This window comes from Eleutherodactylus coqui, chromosome 2 (assembly GCF_035609145.1).
Source record: "Eleutherodactylus coqui strain aEleCoq1 chromosome 2, aEleCoq1.hap1, whole genome shotgun sequence".
Lineage (NCBI taxonomy): Eukaryota > Metazoa > Chordata > Amphibia > Anura > Eleutherodactylidae > Eleutherodactylus > Eleutherodactylus coqui.
Window position 1 is genome coordinate 122053153 of NC_089838.1, and position 17929 is coordinate 122071081.

Below are 17929 nucleotides of genomic sequence, written 5' to 3' on the forward strand. Positions count from 1 at the left end.
CCAGGACGTAAAAACACTATGGGGTGGTCACTGGTGTTAATTCAGGTTGGGGTCTTTTGTTTAACAACAGATTGGAAATTCTTCCCCTTTATCATTTCCCAACGTTTTATCTAAAGAGCCCAAAAAATAAGGATGAGTTCAGATATAAACGCCTCCAGAGGAGTCTTTGCATGGAATAAGAACTTACTGATCCTACGGTTACATTTTTAGGAATATCATCACTGTTCGTACTGCCTAGGTCAGCTTTAGTCAGTTTACAATTTGCCATTTTTCCGTCTTTAGTCACTTGTTCCTCTTCCATTTAGAGAACAATGTGGTATGTGATCACAGTTTCTAGGCCTGGACACACTTATTACTCAGTAATGAGGAACAAACGCTAAAAACCACTAATTAAACTATACATTTCTGTGGTAATGAGAATTAACTCTTGTGCTGGAATACTTTTTTTGCAAAGCAAAATGAAGACAGATTAGGGCTTATTTACTATTCCAAATAGGATAGCTTTTTGGCGCAAATTATGCCAGAAAACTGTCCTGCATGCTTGTGCCGCATTTATTATGTGCTTTTAGACACTTGCAGACAGTTTGTCAGACTTGTCTGAAAAGGGGGCATGGCCTAAATTGGCTGAAAATTTTGGTGCAATTTTTTGGCGTAAACTAAGCAAACTAATAGGGGGTCTTAACTTGAACAGTCTTAAAATTTGACAGATTTATAATTCTTTTAGACAGTATTGGTACAGGTCTAATTGTGTTTTTTTTCTATTTAGGGCAGATGAACCATTTCTATCACTGTAGAGTTTCCCATTAACTACAAAAAGAGACTGACCATGTGAATTCTACAGCTTAAGCGTACCCAACTTTTTAAGAATATGCTGCTGTATGTGTAAATGAGGAGTAACACCATTTCTGGCAACTTTATGATTTACATATGGCATTTATTACCAGTTTGCCTGCTGCAGGCTGTATCTTTAGTTTTCAGTTCTCTCTAAGGCCTTATGTCCACAGGGAAAATCAGGCCCGCTACGGATTCTCCATGGAGAATCTGTAGCGGGTCCCTCCTGCCCTGCGGACATGAGGGCTGAAAATCAGAATAAACTCACCTGCTGTGGGCCGTGCAGGTCTTCCCTTCTTTGCGGCTGGATCTTCTTTCTTGGGCCCGGCGGATGTGCTCGGCACACCGTCTGCGCGCCGCGCGCATTCGCCGGGCACATCCGCCGGGCCGAAGAAAGAAGTTTCCGGCAGCGAAGGAAGGAAGACACACATCGCCCGGAGCAGGTGAGTTTAATTCAGGCGTGGGTCTCCTGCGGATCTAGACGGCTTCCATAGGCTTCAATAGAGGCCCGTGGGAGCTGTCCCCGCGGGAAACCCGCACCTAAATGGAGCATGTCCGGATTTATTTCTGCACGCGGGACCCGCGCCTGCAGGGAAAAATGACATCCGCAGGTAGTTAACTACCTGTGGGTGTCTAATGCATCCCTATGGGGCGTGGATCCGCACATATAAAACTATACATACACACACAAATAATGTCAATATGGAAGACACTAGAGAAGTAATGAGTAGTGTAGAGGAGATTTGAGTAGCTGGAAATCCCCATTAGCTGCAGGAGAATGGTCTGTGCGAGTCTCCCCCTCCAGAGATTTCCATGAGCAGCATTACACCCACCTGCAATTCCTGTAATCCATTCTGCTAGCCCTGTTACTAGAGACAAACTTCACTTGAGGACAGGCAGTGAACAGAAAACTAGAAGGAAGGGAGACCCCTAGTGGCCAGCGCATTACAGGAGCTTTCCTGCACAAAAATGTCACTTTAGGTAAATAAAATAACATAAGCACAAGTTTGCTGAAAATATAGTGACCATTTAGTTTAGCCACTTCTGACTTAATCAGAACTGCAACGAACCCTTAGAAATTATACACGACAAGACTACGGATCAGTTTGCTACAGGCTGCCCCCTACCCCTGAAGCCTTGCTTCTACGGCAGAGTACAATGAATCAGACACAGGGTGGCTTAAACAAAATCTTGATGTGAACCCAAGACGGATGCTGTGAGCGTTCACGTGCCAGTGAGCTGCATGTGACCACAAAGGCTTCCTCCGGATTGGTGCAGTGTGGAATAGGCTGGATGGGGAGCTGCTGAAGGATGCAAGGATGCTTTTTTTCCCCTTGACTTTTACACCATTCCATAGCAGACACATTTTTGTTTTCTTTTACAACATTTACAGCTACAGAGTTTGTTTGAAGTCCTGGAAAACTCCTTTAAACTTTTTTTATTCTTACATATTTGCTGCAATTCATACAAAGACATTATGGGATTTAAGGAAGCAATAAAGTTTGGAGAAATCACAACTTATTTAATACTCGTCTGGAGGTATGAAAATTCAATGCTTTGAGACAATTTTCTCATTGAATGGAATGCAGGAATGAAGGGCTTCTCTAGAAACGTGTAAATTCTCAGAATTCTGGCAGTTAGTACCACACTGTACACACAGATCCATGGCTCCCAATAACACAAACATCCTCTCTGCAGCCTTGTTTGGGTAAGTGGAGCTGCACAAGTATAGAATCAAAATTCCAAACCTCATGTGCATTTTAGCAATGGTGTGCTGTGGGCTACTTAAGGTTAAATTCATATCACCATTAAACAGGTATTCCAGGATTTTGCGAACTTTCTCTATTGCTGACTGACAGGTCATCAATAGCCAATTCCCATGCCGTTGTCACTATGCTCACTAGAGGTAGCAGAAAGCGCTGACCAAAGCGTAGCGGCCTGGGTTGGTATTGCAGCACAGCTCCTATGGAATTCAATGGCGCTGTGCCTAAGATACCAAGGTGGGTCGCTGCGCTATGGTCAGCACTTTCTGCTGACCATAGTGACAGGGGCACTGGGAATCAGCTGATAGGTGGGGATCCAAGTGGTGTGTCCCCACCGATCATCTATTGATGATCTGTCAAGTGATGAATAAAGAAAGTTAGCAAAGTCCTGGAATAGCCCTCTAAGCTTTATCTTTTCTGCTCCGTCCTAAGAACAGTTAAATGGAAAAAAAATGCATCCTGTAAAATCCCAATTGAATTACAAATGGGTCTTTTTTCTGCCCAAAAAGAAGAGGAAAAAAACCAAACAACTGACTGGCCTACAGGCCTTTATTTTCTCTTTATTTTTTCGGCTAAAAATTGTGCAATTTTGACCACACCCCCCTTTTTTGACAAGTCAGAAAACTTTTACTATGTGCTTTCGGACATCTTTCCCTCTTCTTTCAAACACGCCATCATATCCCCACTGCTAAAGAAGCCGACTCTGGACGCGACCGATGCTGCCAACTACCGACCCATCTCAAACCTCCCCTTCATCTCCAAACTACTAGAACGCCTGGTTTACTCCCGCCTTGTAAGCTATTTATCAGAGAACTCTCTCCTGGACCCCCTACAGTCTGGCTTCCGACCTCAAGACTCGACAGAAACTGCCCTTACTAGGGTATCCAATGACCTACTGACAGCCAAATCGAGGGGCGATTACTCCCTACTAATCCTCCTCGACCTTTCTGCAGTGTTTGACACTGTTGACCACAAACTCCTCCTCAGTATGCTTCGCTCCATCGGCCTAAAGGACATTGCCCTCTCCTGGTTCTCCTCCTACTTATCTGACCGCTCTTTCAGTGTCTCCTTTGCTGGCTCTACCTCCCCTCCTCTTCCCCTTGCTGTTGGGGTCCCCCAGGGCTCTGTCCTCGGCCCCCTCCTTTTCTCTATCTACACAGCCCCTATTGGACAAACCATCAGGCGTTTTGGCCTCCAATACCACCTGTACGCTGATGACACCCAGCTATACACCTCTGCCCGTGACATCTCTGCACCCTTCCTCCAAAACTGTCCGCTGTCTCTAACACCATGTCCTCTCTCTACCTAAAACTAAACCTCTCTAAAACTGACTTACTGGTATTTCCACCCTCCACTAACCGACCTCATCCTGACATCTCCATCTCAGTGTGTGGTGCCACCATAACTCCTAGACAACATGCCCGCTGCCTTGGGGTCATATTTGACTCTGATCTCTCATTTACCCCCTACATCCAATCTCTGGCCCGAACAGGTCAGCTGCACCTCAAGAACATCGCAAGAATCCGCTCTTTTCTCACTGTGGAGACGTTAAAAACGCTCACTGTCGCTCTCATCCACTCCCGGCTCGATTATTGCAACTCGTTGCTGATCGGCCTCCCCTGCACCAGACTCTACCCTCTCCAATCCATCCTGAATGCGGCAGCCAGGCTCATCTTCCTGTCCAGCCGCTACTCGGACGCCTCTGCCCTGTGCCAGTCACTGCACTGGCTGACAGTTAAATACAGAATTCAATTTAAACTCGCCACCTTCATCCACAAAGCCCTCCACAGCGCAGCGCCACCCTATATCGCCTCCCTCATCTCAATCCATCAACCAGCCCGGGCTCTCCGCTCTGCTAACGAAACCAGACTGAGCGCCCCTTTAATTCGAACTTCTCATTCCCGCCTCCAAGACTTCTCCAGAGCAGCACCTGTCCTCTGGAACGCACTACCAAAGGCTACCTGAGCAATCCAGGACTCGCAGAACTTCAGGCGTGCTCTAAAAACGCACCTCTTCAGGGAGGCATACCGCATTCCCTAAACAAACCTCTCTGTACTCCGCCTGATAACATGCTCCCTGACCTACTGACTGCAATCCCTGCTAGCCATCATAAACCGCTCCTGCAGTCATACTGATTCTGCCGTCACACGGCTAAATGTCTGACCATTGTCTGTGTATAACATCGCTCACTCTTCCACTTCGCCATACCGTGCATATCTCCAGCCCCTCTACCTTCTGTATCACCCCACCATTCGTAGTATGTAAGCTCGTTGGAGCAGGACCCTCACCCCTATTGTTTCCATCAATTGATTACTATGTAACCGTGGTTCTGTAATGTTTGTATTTTGTCTTTCTGTATTTCCCCTGTCTATGTAAGCGCTGCGGAATATGTTGGCGCTATACAAATAAAGATTATTATTATTATTATTTTTCCGAGGTACTTTATGCCGCTTGTATTTTTAATAGTACATAAGCCCCTGTGTTCATCTCCCACTAACAGCAAATGGAAACTATTCCGTTTATAACTTGTTATACTTCAGTTTAACGGTTCAATTTAATACAATTGTGCATTTACAGTTGTAGAATAGAACTTAATTTCATACGAACAAAAAATAAGGATTCAATGAAAACTGATCATAACGGATGTCTAACAGACGTCTTTTTTCGACGGATCTGTCTGCTTCAGTTAGTCATTTTTTAAATTTTTTTAAAGAAAAGAAGACGGATCTGTTAATAACTGTTAAAAGAACAAAGTGAACGCACCCAAACATATGCTGATTCAGTAGTACACAGCATTTATTTCGCCAAGCCAAAAATAATTAATATTTTCTTTATATTATGCCAAAGCCAAGTCTTACGTGTTACTATCCCGTAGATTCCTGGAGCCAAGTCCTACGTGTTACTATCCCGGATAATCCTGGGGCAGCTATAGTTTTCTGAGGAAAATAACTAAAACATCGTATAGATTTTTGGCTAAAAATCCGAATTTGATGTTACTGAATCAGAAAAAGTAGTATTACTGCGACAAAGATACTAACTTGTGGTTGACAATACAGAAAAGGGGGCAAAAAGTTGTCTAAAAAGACTCTTCCTATCTCCCCTCAACCCATTAAGGATTAGAGATGAGCGAACGTACTCGTCCGAGCTTGATACTCGTTCGAGTATTAGCGTGTTCGAGATGCTCGTTACTCGTAACGAGCACCACGCGATGTTCGAGTTACTTTCACTTTCATCTCTGAGACATTAGCGCGCTTTTCTGGCCAATAGAAAGACAGGGAAGGCATTACAACTTCCCCCTGCGACGTTCAAGCCCTATACCACGCCCCTGCAGTGAATGGCTGGCGAGATCAGGTGTCACCCGAGTATAAAAATCGGCCCCTCCCGCGGCTCGGCACAGATTTATTCTGACATAGAGGAGGGAAAGTGCTGTTGGTGCCAGAGCTGCTATGGGGAGAGTGTTAGGAGTATTTTAGGCTTCAAGAACCCCAACGGTCCTTCTTAGGGCCACATCTAACTGTGTGCAGTAGTATGGAGGCTGCTTTTTGCAGTGTTGCACTTTTTTTTTTTTTGTATATCGGCCGTACAGAGCATTGCGCCCTGCAGTAATTATACATAGTCCAGGGCCAGTAGTGGTGGTGAGGCAGGGACAGAAGACATATTTATTGAATATAGGCAGTGGGCCTTTCCAAAAACATTTGGGAAAAAAAATCTATTTGGGCTGCCTGTGACTGTCCTCAGTGTACTGGGTCTGTGCTGGGTGTAGTTGTCCTCCTAATTCATCCGCAGCCAGCTAAGTGTTACAGCAGGCTTCCGCAAAATTCTTTCCTGGCTCTGCTGTGCGTTCGGTAAGCGAAGTCAGCCTCCAACCACAGGCCAATAAGCGGCACATTTAATTACAGCGTTCTGTTTCTGCACTACTGGTAATACACCATGCTGACGGGTAGGAGTAGGCCTATAGGACGTGGACGAGGACGCGGAGGCCCAAGTCAGGGTGTGGGCACAGGCCGAGCCAGCGCAGTGGCCAGGGGTAGAGGCAGGGCCAGACCAAATAATCCACCAACTGTTTCCCAAAGCGCCCCCTCGCGCCATGCCACCCTGCAGAGGTCAAGGTGCTCTACGGTGTGGCAGTTTTTCACAGAGACGCCTGACGACCGACGAACAGTGGTGTGCAACCTTTGTCGCGCCAAGATCAGCTGGGGAGCCACCACCACCAGCATGCGCAGGCATATGATGGCCAAGCACCCCACAAGGTGGGACGAAGGCCGTTCACCGCCTCCGGTTTGCACCACTGCCTCTCCCCGTGTCCCAACCTGCCACTGAGATCCAACCCCCCTCTGAGGACACAGGCACTACCGTCTCCTGGCCTGCACTCACACCCTCACCTCCGCTGTCCTCGGCCCCATCCAGCAATGTCTCTCAGCGCAACGTCCAGACGTCGCTAGCGCCACTGTTTGAGCGCAAGCGCAAGTACGCCGCCACACACCCGCACGCTCAAGCGTTAAACGTGCGCATTGCCAAATTGATCAGCCCGGAGATGCTGCTGTATAGGCTTGTGGAAACGAAGGCTTTCAAAAGCATGATGGCGGCGGCGGCCCCGCGCTACTCGGTTCCCAGTTGCCACTACTTTTCCCAATGTGCCGTCCCAGCCCTGCACGACCACGTCTCCCGCAACATTGTACGCGCCCTCACCAACGCGGTTACTGCCAAGGTCCACTTAACAACGGACACGTGGACAAGCACAGGCGGGCAGGGCCACTATATCTCCCTGACGGCACATTGGGTGAATTTAGTGGAGGCTGGGACAGAGTCAGAGCCTGGGACCGCTCACGTCCTACCCACCCCCAGAATTGCGGGCCCCAGCTCGGTGGTGGTATCTGCGGAGGTGTATGCTTCCTCCACTAAAGCACCCTCCTCCTCCTCCTCCAACGCAATCTCTGTCTCGCAATCAAGATGTGTCAGCAGCAGCAGCAGCAGCACGTCGCCAGCAGTCGGTGTCGCGCGGCGTGGCAGCACAGCGGTGGGCAAGCGTCAGCAGGCCGTGCTGAAACTACTCAGCTTTGGAGAGAAGAGGCACACGGCTTACGAACTGCTGCAGGGTCTGACAGAGCAGACCGACCGCTGGCTTGCGCTGCTGAGCCTCCAACCGGGCATGGTCATGTGTGACAACGGACGTAACCTGGTGGTGGCTCTGCAGCTCGGCAGCCTCACGCACGTGCCATGCCTGGCCCATGTCTTTAATTTGTTGGTTCAGCGCTTTCTGAAAAGCTACCCACACTTGTCATACCTGCTCGGAAAGGTGCGCCGGGTCAGCGCACATTTCCGCAACTCCAAGACGGACGCTGCCACCCTGCGGACCCTGCAACATCGGTTTAATCTGCCAGTGCACCGACTGCTGTGCGACGTGCACACACGGTGGAACTCTACGCTCCACATGTTGGCCAGGCTCTATGAGCAGCGTGGAGCTATAGTGGAATACCAACTCCAACATGGGTGGCGTAGTGAGAGTCAGCCTCCTCAATTCTTTACAGAAGAGTGGGCCTGGTTGGCAGACATCTGCCAGGTCCTTGGAAACTTTGAGGAGTCTACACAGATGGTGAGCGGGGATGCTGCAATCATTAGCGTCACCATTCCTCTACTATGCCTCTTGAGAAGTTCCCTGCAAAGCATAAAGGCAGACAGACGCTTTGCACTCGGAAACGGAGGCGCGGGAAGACAGTATGTCGCTGGATAGTCAGAGCACCCTCATGTCTATATCTCAGCGCGTTGAGGAGGAGGAGGGGGAGGAGCATGAGGAGGAGGGGGAAGAGACAGCTTGGCCCACTGCTGAGGGTACACATGCTGCTTGCCTGTCATCCTTTCAGCGTGTATGGCCGGAGGAGGAGGATCCTGAAAGTGATTTTCCTAGTGAGGACAGCCATGTGTTGCGTACAGGTACCCTGGCACACATGGCTGACTTCATGTTAGGATGCCTTTCTCGTGACCCTCGCGTTACACGCATTCTGGCCACTACGGATTACTGAGTGTACACACTGCTCGACCCACGGTATAAGGAGAACCTTTCCACTCTCATTCCCCAAGAGGAAAGGGGTTCGAGAATGATGCTATACCACAGGGCGCTGGTGGACAAACTGATGGTAAACTTCCCATCCGACAGCGCTAGTGGCAGAAGGTGCAGTTCCGAGGGCCAGGTAGCAGGGGAGGCGCAGAGATCAGGCAGCATGTACAGCGCAGGCAGGGGAACATTCTCCAAGGCCTTTGCCAGCTTTATGGCTCCCCAGCAAGACTGTGTCACCGCTCCCCAGTCACGGCTGAGTTGGCGGGAGCACTGTAAAAGGATGGTGAGGGAGTACGTAGCCGATCGCACGACCGTCCTCGGTGACGCCTCTGCCCCCTACAACTACTGGGTGTCGAAGCTGGACACGTGGCCTGAACTCGCGCTGTATGCCCTGGAGGTGCTTGCTTGTCCTGCGGCTAGCGTCTTGTCAGAGAGGGTGTTTAGTGCGGCTGGGGGAATCATCACAGATAAGCGTACCCGCCTGTCAACCGACAGTGCCGACAGGCTTACACTCATCAAGATGAACAAAGCCTGGATTTCCCCAGACTTCTCTTCTCCACCAGCGGACAGCAGCGATACCTAAGCAATACGTAGGCTGCACCCGCGGATGGAAGGATCGTTCTCTATCACCATCAAAAACAGGGACATTTTTGCTTCATCAATCTGTGTATAATATTCCTCCTCCTCCTCCTCCTGAAACCTCACATAATCACGCCAAACGGGCAATTTTTCTTAGGCCCACAAGGCTCAGTCATATAATTTTTCTAAACAATTTTTATACGTTTCAATGCTCATTAAAGCGTTGAAGCTTGCACCTGAACCAATTTTTATTTTAATTGGGCTGCCTCCAGGCCTAGTTACCAATTAAGCCACATTAACCAATTCACCAATTTTTTGGGGCCCTCGCCTACAGTGTAATCCAATTAATTTTTTGCCCACCTGCATTACAGCTGACGTTACATCAGCTGTGCTGGGCACTGCAATGGGATACATTAATGTACAGCCGGTGGGTTCCAGGGAGCCACCCATGCTGTGGGTGCACACGGAATTCCCATTGCGGAGTTGTACCTGCCTGTGACTATTTATAAAAAACCGCGGTCTGACTGGGGCATGCAGACACCTTGACAGAATGAATAGTGTGTGGCACATAGGTTCCCCCTTGCTATGCCCACGTGTGCAGCTCCTGATGGCGGTGGCACAGGATTATATTTCTCATTGCTTCTGTACAGCATTGTGGGCTATCGCCCCGCCCCTTTTAAAGAGGGTCGCTGCCTAGCCGTGCCAACCCTCTGCAGTGTGTGCCTGCGGTTCCTCCTCATGGCAGACGCACTTATAAATAGACATGAGGGTGGCGTGGCATGAGTGCAGCTGAAGGCTGCGCAGGGGCACTTTGGTGTGCGCTGTGGACACTGCGTCGTGCGGGGGGGTTGGGCAGCATGTAACCCAGGAGAAGTGGCAGCGGAGTGTCATGCAGGCAGGGATTGTGCTTTGTTGGAGGTAGTGTGGTGCTTAGCTAAGGTGTGCATTGCTAATGAGGGCTTTTCAGAAGTAAAAGTTGTTGGGGGGGGGGGGGCACTCTTGCCGCTATTGTGGCTTAATAGTGGGACCTGGGAACTTGAGATGCAGCCCAACATGTAGCCCCTCGCCTGCCCTATCCGTTGCTGTGTCGTTCCCATCACTTTCTTGAATTGCCCAGATTTTCACAAATGGAAACCTTAGCGAGCATCGGCGATATACAAAAATGCTCGAGTCGCCCATTGACTTCAATGGGGTTCGTTACTCGAAACGAACTCTCGAGCATCTCGATAATTTCGTCCCGAGTAACGAGCACCCGAGCATTTTGGTGCTCGCTCATCTCTATTAAGGATGTAGCTTATTTTGGTCTTCTAGGCTCGGCTATTTTTTTCATTCCTGCCCTTCCAGAGTCCAAACTTTCTTTATTTCCCACCCATGTTACGGTATGAGCGCTTATCTTTTGTGATATGAGTTGTAAATTTTTAATAGCACAATTTTGGGGTACACATAATGAATTGCAAAATGCCAATTCTGGCATGTTTTTATTTTCTGTTGTGGTGTTCATGGTTATGTAATTGGATAATGTTATAGTTCAATGTCATTATAGAAACAGTGACCCCAATTATGTATATTTTTGTAGCAATATCTAAATATACTATACAGAGTGTGAATTTAACAGTTTTCATATTCTTAAAGATAATATTTCAAAATTACAATTAGTACAACACAGCTAATGACATTACCTGTTTTAGGTTTGGGGGGGGGGGTCCTCCTGGGTCCCCTGAATGAGTAACAAATCATGGAGACATGCCTAGACTACAACTTCATGAGAACTAGTGATAAATCACTTCCTTTAGTTCTCTTCTGCCTGGTATTGCAGTTTATTTATAATTAGACGAGGAATTCAAAAAATCTCCCACATAAACTGTATTATCAGCAATCTCACACGGTGAGTCATATAAGGTGCCGGAAAGCCTGCCTTGTGCAATCTACAGTAGTTTGTCATTCCTCCAGAGGGGCAAGCGCATCAAGAATCTACCATTATGTCCAAAGCAATATTTGTTACGCTTTTTACTGTATCTTGTTTATTTTTGCCTTTATAAGCAAACAAGACGTGTCTTGTCTTCCAAGACGTAAAGAGTATTTCTTACTATTTCTTGCTAAAGCGCGTTGGAAGCTTCCCTGCAGAGGAGTTCAAGGTAACCTGCAGGTATTGTGCATAGGGAGCACAGGATGAAACTAAAAAGAAGCATCTACGTAGATTTCTCAACAGGAGATGTCCATCGTCATCATCAAACCCTTTGGAATTACCTGGATGTCTACATTAGTAACCAATAAAGTATGGTCTGATCCTTATCCAAGTCCCAATTACAGACCAACACAATTTAAGGCCCGTGTCCCATAGAATTTTGCTTGCGCATCTAAATTTTGCGTGTGCAATACGCAGAAAATAAAGCCCATTGATTTCAATGGGTTCATTCACATGCGTGTATTTTGCATGAAAATTTCGGTCATGCAAAAAAGCAAACAAATGCGGCATGCTCTATTTTCCTGCGTATTTGCGCAGGGAAAGATCACATCCTGGACTCAAACGAATTGTTCATTTCAGTGCCTAAGGGCATTGGTTTCACTTGTTTTTCCCCCAAGCGCAATTGCGTACGTAAAAAGTACAGTAAAAATGTGCACACAAATATGCAATGACCGATGTGCAAAAAAGGGGCGCAAAAGTGTGAGCAAATACGCATACACACGTCACACTAAACTAAGAACACAGTTGTACTGTTCATGTAATACAATTGTGACTTCGATCACAACCAGACAATATATTAGGAATCAATGCAGAAATCCAGGTTATTCCAAAGGGTTCACTTACTTTTTCTGGCAACTGTCTAGCCTACAGATATTTTTCTACATTGAATAAAGACCGAGAAAATGAAAAGAAAGAATAAACAGAACAAAAGTGTGTGGAAAGCACAAAAGGTTAATGAATAGAACAAAGATGGTTATTTTTAAATCTACTGATTCTGTATCCGATGCCGGTTCAAGTAAAGATTCAGCGCAATCTGGTGCATGGTATAAATAGCTGTACCACCACCAGCACTGGTCCGCCTGTCAGCGCTATATACCAACAGGGCTCAACAACTGATTTGTAACAATTACAGGCCCGCCCTCAGAGGAAAACACTTAATAGCACAATTTTGTACAGATTTTAAAAGATCTGCCACCTTTAAAAAAAAAAAAAACTCTAGAACTCCATACGTTTAGAGATAAACATGTATACCTGCTAAACGGTGTGCAAAAGTATCCTAGTCAGGTAGGCTTTACACTCTACAATGTTGTAACACAGAAACAAGAGCAACCTCCTGCAATACATCGCTGACAGCAGGTTTTCTCCAACCTACCCCTCCCGAATAGCTGCCATTTGGTGATGGTCAGACCCCTATATAAGCCACCTTTTCCCAACCTGTATGACTAGCTTTAAAGCAACCCTCCAGTCTGGGAAAAATTGGTCCTAGGACTAGATGAGATGGGAAATTATATTGCCCGGTGTCTTTCTTCATATACATAGTGCCCAGAGTTAGTCTTGCTCAAATAGGTTGAAGGGTTGTTTACGATTTTTGGCATTTCATTTTAACCCTTTCCAATCGACTGTCTGACGTCTTCCTACATTCTGATTGAAGCTTGTACAGCTCCAATGTCAGAAGACGTCCGGCAGGGTATTCTTACCATCTTTTGCCAGCCACTTCGCTGTCGGAGCCTCTCTGGCGCACACACACTGGCTTTAGCCAGCAGATGGCATTGTTGTAGAACAGCAAAAAGAGAAAGCCTTTTAGGAAACCCTGAATCCAAAATTGGATTGGAAAGGGTTAACTTTAGGTGTTGACTCAATCAATCATGGGATGCTCAGATAACCATGTCCCTATTTCTGACATCAGTCAGCACTCGTAGTCTGAAGATCACCGATATCATGCCTCTGCCCTACTCCGATCCCTGCAGCTTCACCAATAGCCATAGAGACTGATGTCAGAAAGGTGGGGCCTAGTTATGACAACTGCTGCTGATAGCCCATTGATGTACAGCAATCTGCAATATCTGTGGTGGACAGGCAATTTACTCTACAGGCTTCTGGACAAACACATAGCACCAAGTAAGGCCTCATGTCCACGGGGAAAATCAGACCCGCCGCGGATTCTTCATGTACAATCCATAGCGGGTCCCTCCTGCCCCGCAGACATGAGGCTAAAAATCAGAATAAACTCACCTGCTCCGGACGATGCAGATCTTCCTTCCTTTGCGGCCGGATCTTCTTTCTTCTGCCGAAGAAAGAAGATCCGGTCGCGAAGAAGGGAAGAACCGCATCGTCCGGAGCAGGTGAGTTTAATTCTGGTACGGGTCTCCCGCGGATTCGGACGGCTTCCATAGAAGCCTGCGGGAGCCGTCCCCGCGGGAGACCCGCGTGAAAATGGAGCATGTCCATTTTTTTTCCCGTACGCGGATCTGCGCCTGAGGGCAAAAATGACATCCGCAGGTATTTAACTTCCTGCGGGTGTCCAATGCATCCCTATGGTACGCGGATCCGCGTGTGGGAGAAACGCTGCGGATTTTAAGCCCGTGGACATGAGGCCTGAAGTCTCTTGTATGGTACCATGTTTTTCACACTATTAACAGAACAAAAATGGTGCTGAAAAGTTTATGCATCTAATAGTTTGAAGTTGAGACAGGGATTCCTATACGGATCCTCCCATGTTGAACTGTTATCTACTTCATGGATTACAGGATTCATAATGGTGATAATGTATCACAATGTGCAAAAACGTATCAATACCCACATCTACTATGCTTATCACCATTGCTAGAAGTTAGCTGTGATTTACTACATCCTGCAGTCCCCACAAAAAAACCCAAACGCATTAAAGGGCCACACGCCAGTGATTTTTTTCCCCATTCAGTATGTTGCTTTTCACCAGTATATAAGTGAGATAGTGTTACCTTGGTTGGGTTTTCCTTTTTGTCTTAGGCTCCCGGCCATGTGATTCCAATTTTGACTATATCAGATTTAGGCCGAATGCAGACGGATGGGTCGGATTCTGACTGGGAGATCCTCGCAGCAGGATGCGACCTTGTGCCCCTGCAGTGACCCCCGACTTACCTGTCCGGCGTCTTTACTCTGCGCTGTGGATGTGCCGGCTGGCGCACAGCCGCGCATGCTTAGTGCAGAGCCCGCACGTCAGCGATGACGCGGCCATGCAAGCCTGTGCGAAGCTTGCACTGAAATAGGGCGTGTCGCGATTTATACCCCGCGAGCGGCATATTGCAGTTAATTTCTGCTCGTGGGCATGGAAATACATTTTTCAATGCATGTCCTATGGGCTGTATTTGCTGCGTGATCCGGAGCTCCAGATCCTACAGTGTAAATACGCCCATGTGCATTAGGCCTTACTTCAGATTATGCATTCAGTTTCTAGTTATTTTCTTAGTCTGTGTCATGCTGTTGCATGAATCCTACCACAGACACTGCCTAAAGGGTCATACAGGTACTCCAAATCACAGTTTCTGATTATGACCACACAGCTCCTATAACACAGTAATAATAGAGGAAATCAAAGCTCATCCCCCTGACTGTATACTTACGGTCTGTAGCTTACTTAGTTGAATATAGAAGGCATTATGGTATACCATTAAAGTGTTTTCCAGGCAGGACCCACTGTCAGTGCCAGGATACACTGGAGTTGGAGTGGAAGCCGCCTTCACTGAAATCCATGTAAGCTGCGTCTGCAATTACAAGCGCTGGCCACTACATAGGGGTGGAAGCAACAGCTTCCACTCTGACACCAGTGCATCCTGGCACCGACGGCACACGCTGCCTGGAAAACCCCTTTAATGAATGCTGTGCTGATGCATTATGGGATTGATTTGAAAGAGAAAGTAAAAAAAAACAAAAAAAAAAAACTCTCACTCCCAAGATGGTGCCTGAAGCATCCAGAGTATGACAGGCAATCAGTGAGGCGGCAGGGATGAAAAAATGTGTTTTCCCAACCGGTTACACAGAGTTCCCCTTTCAGTACATTGGGTCCAACGGGGAGTCGGACCCAATGCGCTGTGAAGAGAGAAGCCAATTGTAGAACAGAACAGCTTCCTTTCACAGCACCTGTGGACGGCGGCTGCACATGAGCAGGGAGAGCAGTACACATGGGGGGGGGGGGGGGGGGGGTGGTAGGACAGCGTGTAATTGAGAACAGAGTATATCTAATAGAAATCCTTCATATACTATTATACACAACAGTACGGTAGTTACTGCACAGATTTCTCAGCTCCATTTTCACCAAGCTGCATAGCAGAAGAGGGGTTTTATCCCTTCTTATCTTCAGTTAAAGAATCTTATGATCTGGTGAGTCTTAGGCTGGGTTCACACGGGGCAGAATTGCCGCGGAAATTCCGTCCGGAATTTCGCCACGGCAAATCCGCTTGCAGTCGCTAATCCCAGGACTAGCCAGCCACGTGGACGAGATTTCTCAGAAATCTCGTCCACACGGGACGGCAAATCCGCCGCGGCAAAGCCGGCTGCAGCATGCTCATTCTTTTTCTTCCTCCGCTGCGGCCGCGCTGTCCTCTATGGGAGCGCCGGCTAAGTGCCGCGGGTTTTGAAGCAGCGCTTCTCCAGGCGGAAATCTCACGGTTTTTCGCTGTGGCCAAACCGCGAGATTTCCGCTGGGATTCCGCTTTGTGGGAACCTAGTCTTATGGTTTGGAAAAAGAAAAAAGAAAATCTAGTGGGCCCATTTAACAATTATTCACTTTTACTTAGAATGTCACTTTCATGAAACAAAGTGGGTGAGTTCAGAGGGCACTTAAAAAAAAGTAAGTACTGTAATGTTTTGTTTTTCTCTGGTATCTAGGAATATCACACAATAGAAGTTCCCAGCCCTTTAGGGTTGCACAGGTTTTCAGACTTGAAACTTACAGTTTATTAAACTTACCAGTGAATGAAGAGGACTGGGAGTGAATGGAACCTTTATTAAGCATGGTCATGATTTTCCCAACAAAGTCCTTTGGAATAAAGTTGGCGTATGGCAGTATCTCTGAACTGATCAACTGTACAACCTAAAACAAAGAATTACCAATTTACGATTTAAGTACATGCAGCAAACCCAATATGTATAGGCACTAATTTACATTAAAGTACTGTTATCACATAAAAATAGTTAAAAGACTTGCTCTTTTTGTCTTTAGAACAGTGATCAAGGACTAAAAAGTCATTTAAACACTTAAAGCGTACTCGCACTTTCAGGTGAATTTTCAGAGTAAGCTGCCGTATGTGTGTACATCAGGAATAACACAATTGTGGGGTATTCTATGGCTTGCATTCTGCATTTTTCACCAGTTTTCCCTCTGTAGGTTGTATTTCTAACTGTCAGTCTTCACTGAGCATCTGGGTGGAGACTAGCTACTATGGTGTCTTTATACATTGCTCACATAGGAGAACAGGAGTCATCTTCTCCATCACTCTCATAAATAACAGCAGTCTCTATGCAGTACTCAGCAGTGTAAATGTGATTCCAGTAGCCGTGAGACAGCACACACTATTAACTGCATCAGTATGCCTTCGTGAATCTCTCTGCTTCCATCTCCCTCAAAAACTTTCCTCCTCTCCATAGACCTCTATAAGCAGCATGAAATAGCAAAGTCCCACCACCGCTCCCTGTAATCCATCTTGGTGTCTGTTACGGACTTCACATAACAACAGGCAGTGGACAGCAAATTAAAGGGAACCTGTCACCAACTAGAAACACCATAAAGTAAGTTATGTTGTTTATACTTTAATGACGTGGAGTCTGGGGAGCCTCTTTGCATACTTACCTGGTCCCATGACCAACTCAGTGCGGGAACAGCAAGTGTGTCTCTCTTAAGAAGGGAGTGCGCATGCATTATCATTCACTTCTACGGGAGTGCGAGAGCACAGCCTTCTGAAAAGAGTCGGACATCAACTAAGCTGGGGGACACTGCAGAACAGCGGTTCATGAGAGTATGAAAAGAGGCTCCTTCGACTCCACATCACCTAAACTATAACTAAATTGATGGTGCTTATAGTTGCAGACAGGTTGCCCCTATAAGGAATGAAGACCCCTAGTGGTAAGAACTTTAGAGTGAGTTTTCATCATAAACATTTCATTTCATATGGCCCGTTATTCCCATACTCAGGTCAATAAGACATTTGCTTACGAGTTACATGATGCACATCACATGCACGTTGCAGTTTAATTCACTGAAGATGTATATTTCCCCATGACAATGTGCATGTGCTTGCTAAAGTTACCAGAAAGTGAATATTGGCGTTCTCCTTCCCCCTCCTCACACAGATGGCATGACAAAGAGAGCTCTCTCTTCTTGCTCCACTCACCTCTACATCAATACTCTCATTTCTTTGAAACTCTTCAATTGAAAGATTATCTGGAGGTGAGCTGGAAAAAGAAAACAGCGGGAAAACAGTATTACTCCAGTGCCAGCTCCGGGAGTAAAGCGATACTGTGTGTGGAATAGCGTTTCAAAGGTATGCATACATAGAACGCCTCTGGATTCCAATCCAACCCTTTGTGCGAACATAATTTCACATGCCCTAGTTAACTACAAGATATTCAAATACTCCATAGCCCTAAGAGAAGGCTGCGTAGTCAAACTGGTCTGCTGGGGCCCTCCACACATACTGCTGTCTGAGGAACTCCAGTATGTTCTACTAAATAAGACAGTCCACCTAGCAGAAAGCTACG

The 17929-nt window shown here is 46.9% G+C and overlaps 1 protein-coding gene across 2 annotated transcripts in view; it reads right to left on the bottom strand.

Moving 5' to 3' along the window:
- The window catches only part of MON2 (MON2 homolog, regulator of endosome-to-Golgi trafficking), a 124547-nt gene that overhangs the window by 29907 nt on the left and 76711 nt on the right, over positions 1-17929 (bottom strand). For both annotated transcript variants that reach the window (XM_066591480.1, XM_066591479.1), the window contains 2 exons: positions 17563-17623; positions 16142-16265 (listed from right to left, as the gene is read on the bottom strand). In XM_066591480.1, coding sequence (XP_066447577.1) covers positions 16142-16265; positions 17563-17623 — 185 coding nt within the window. The remainder of the gene's footprint in view (positions 1-16141; positions 16266-17562; positions 17624-17929) is intronic.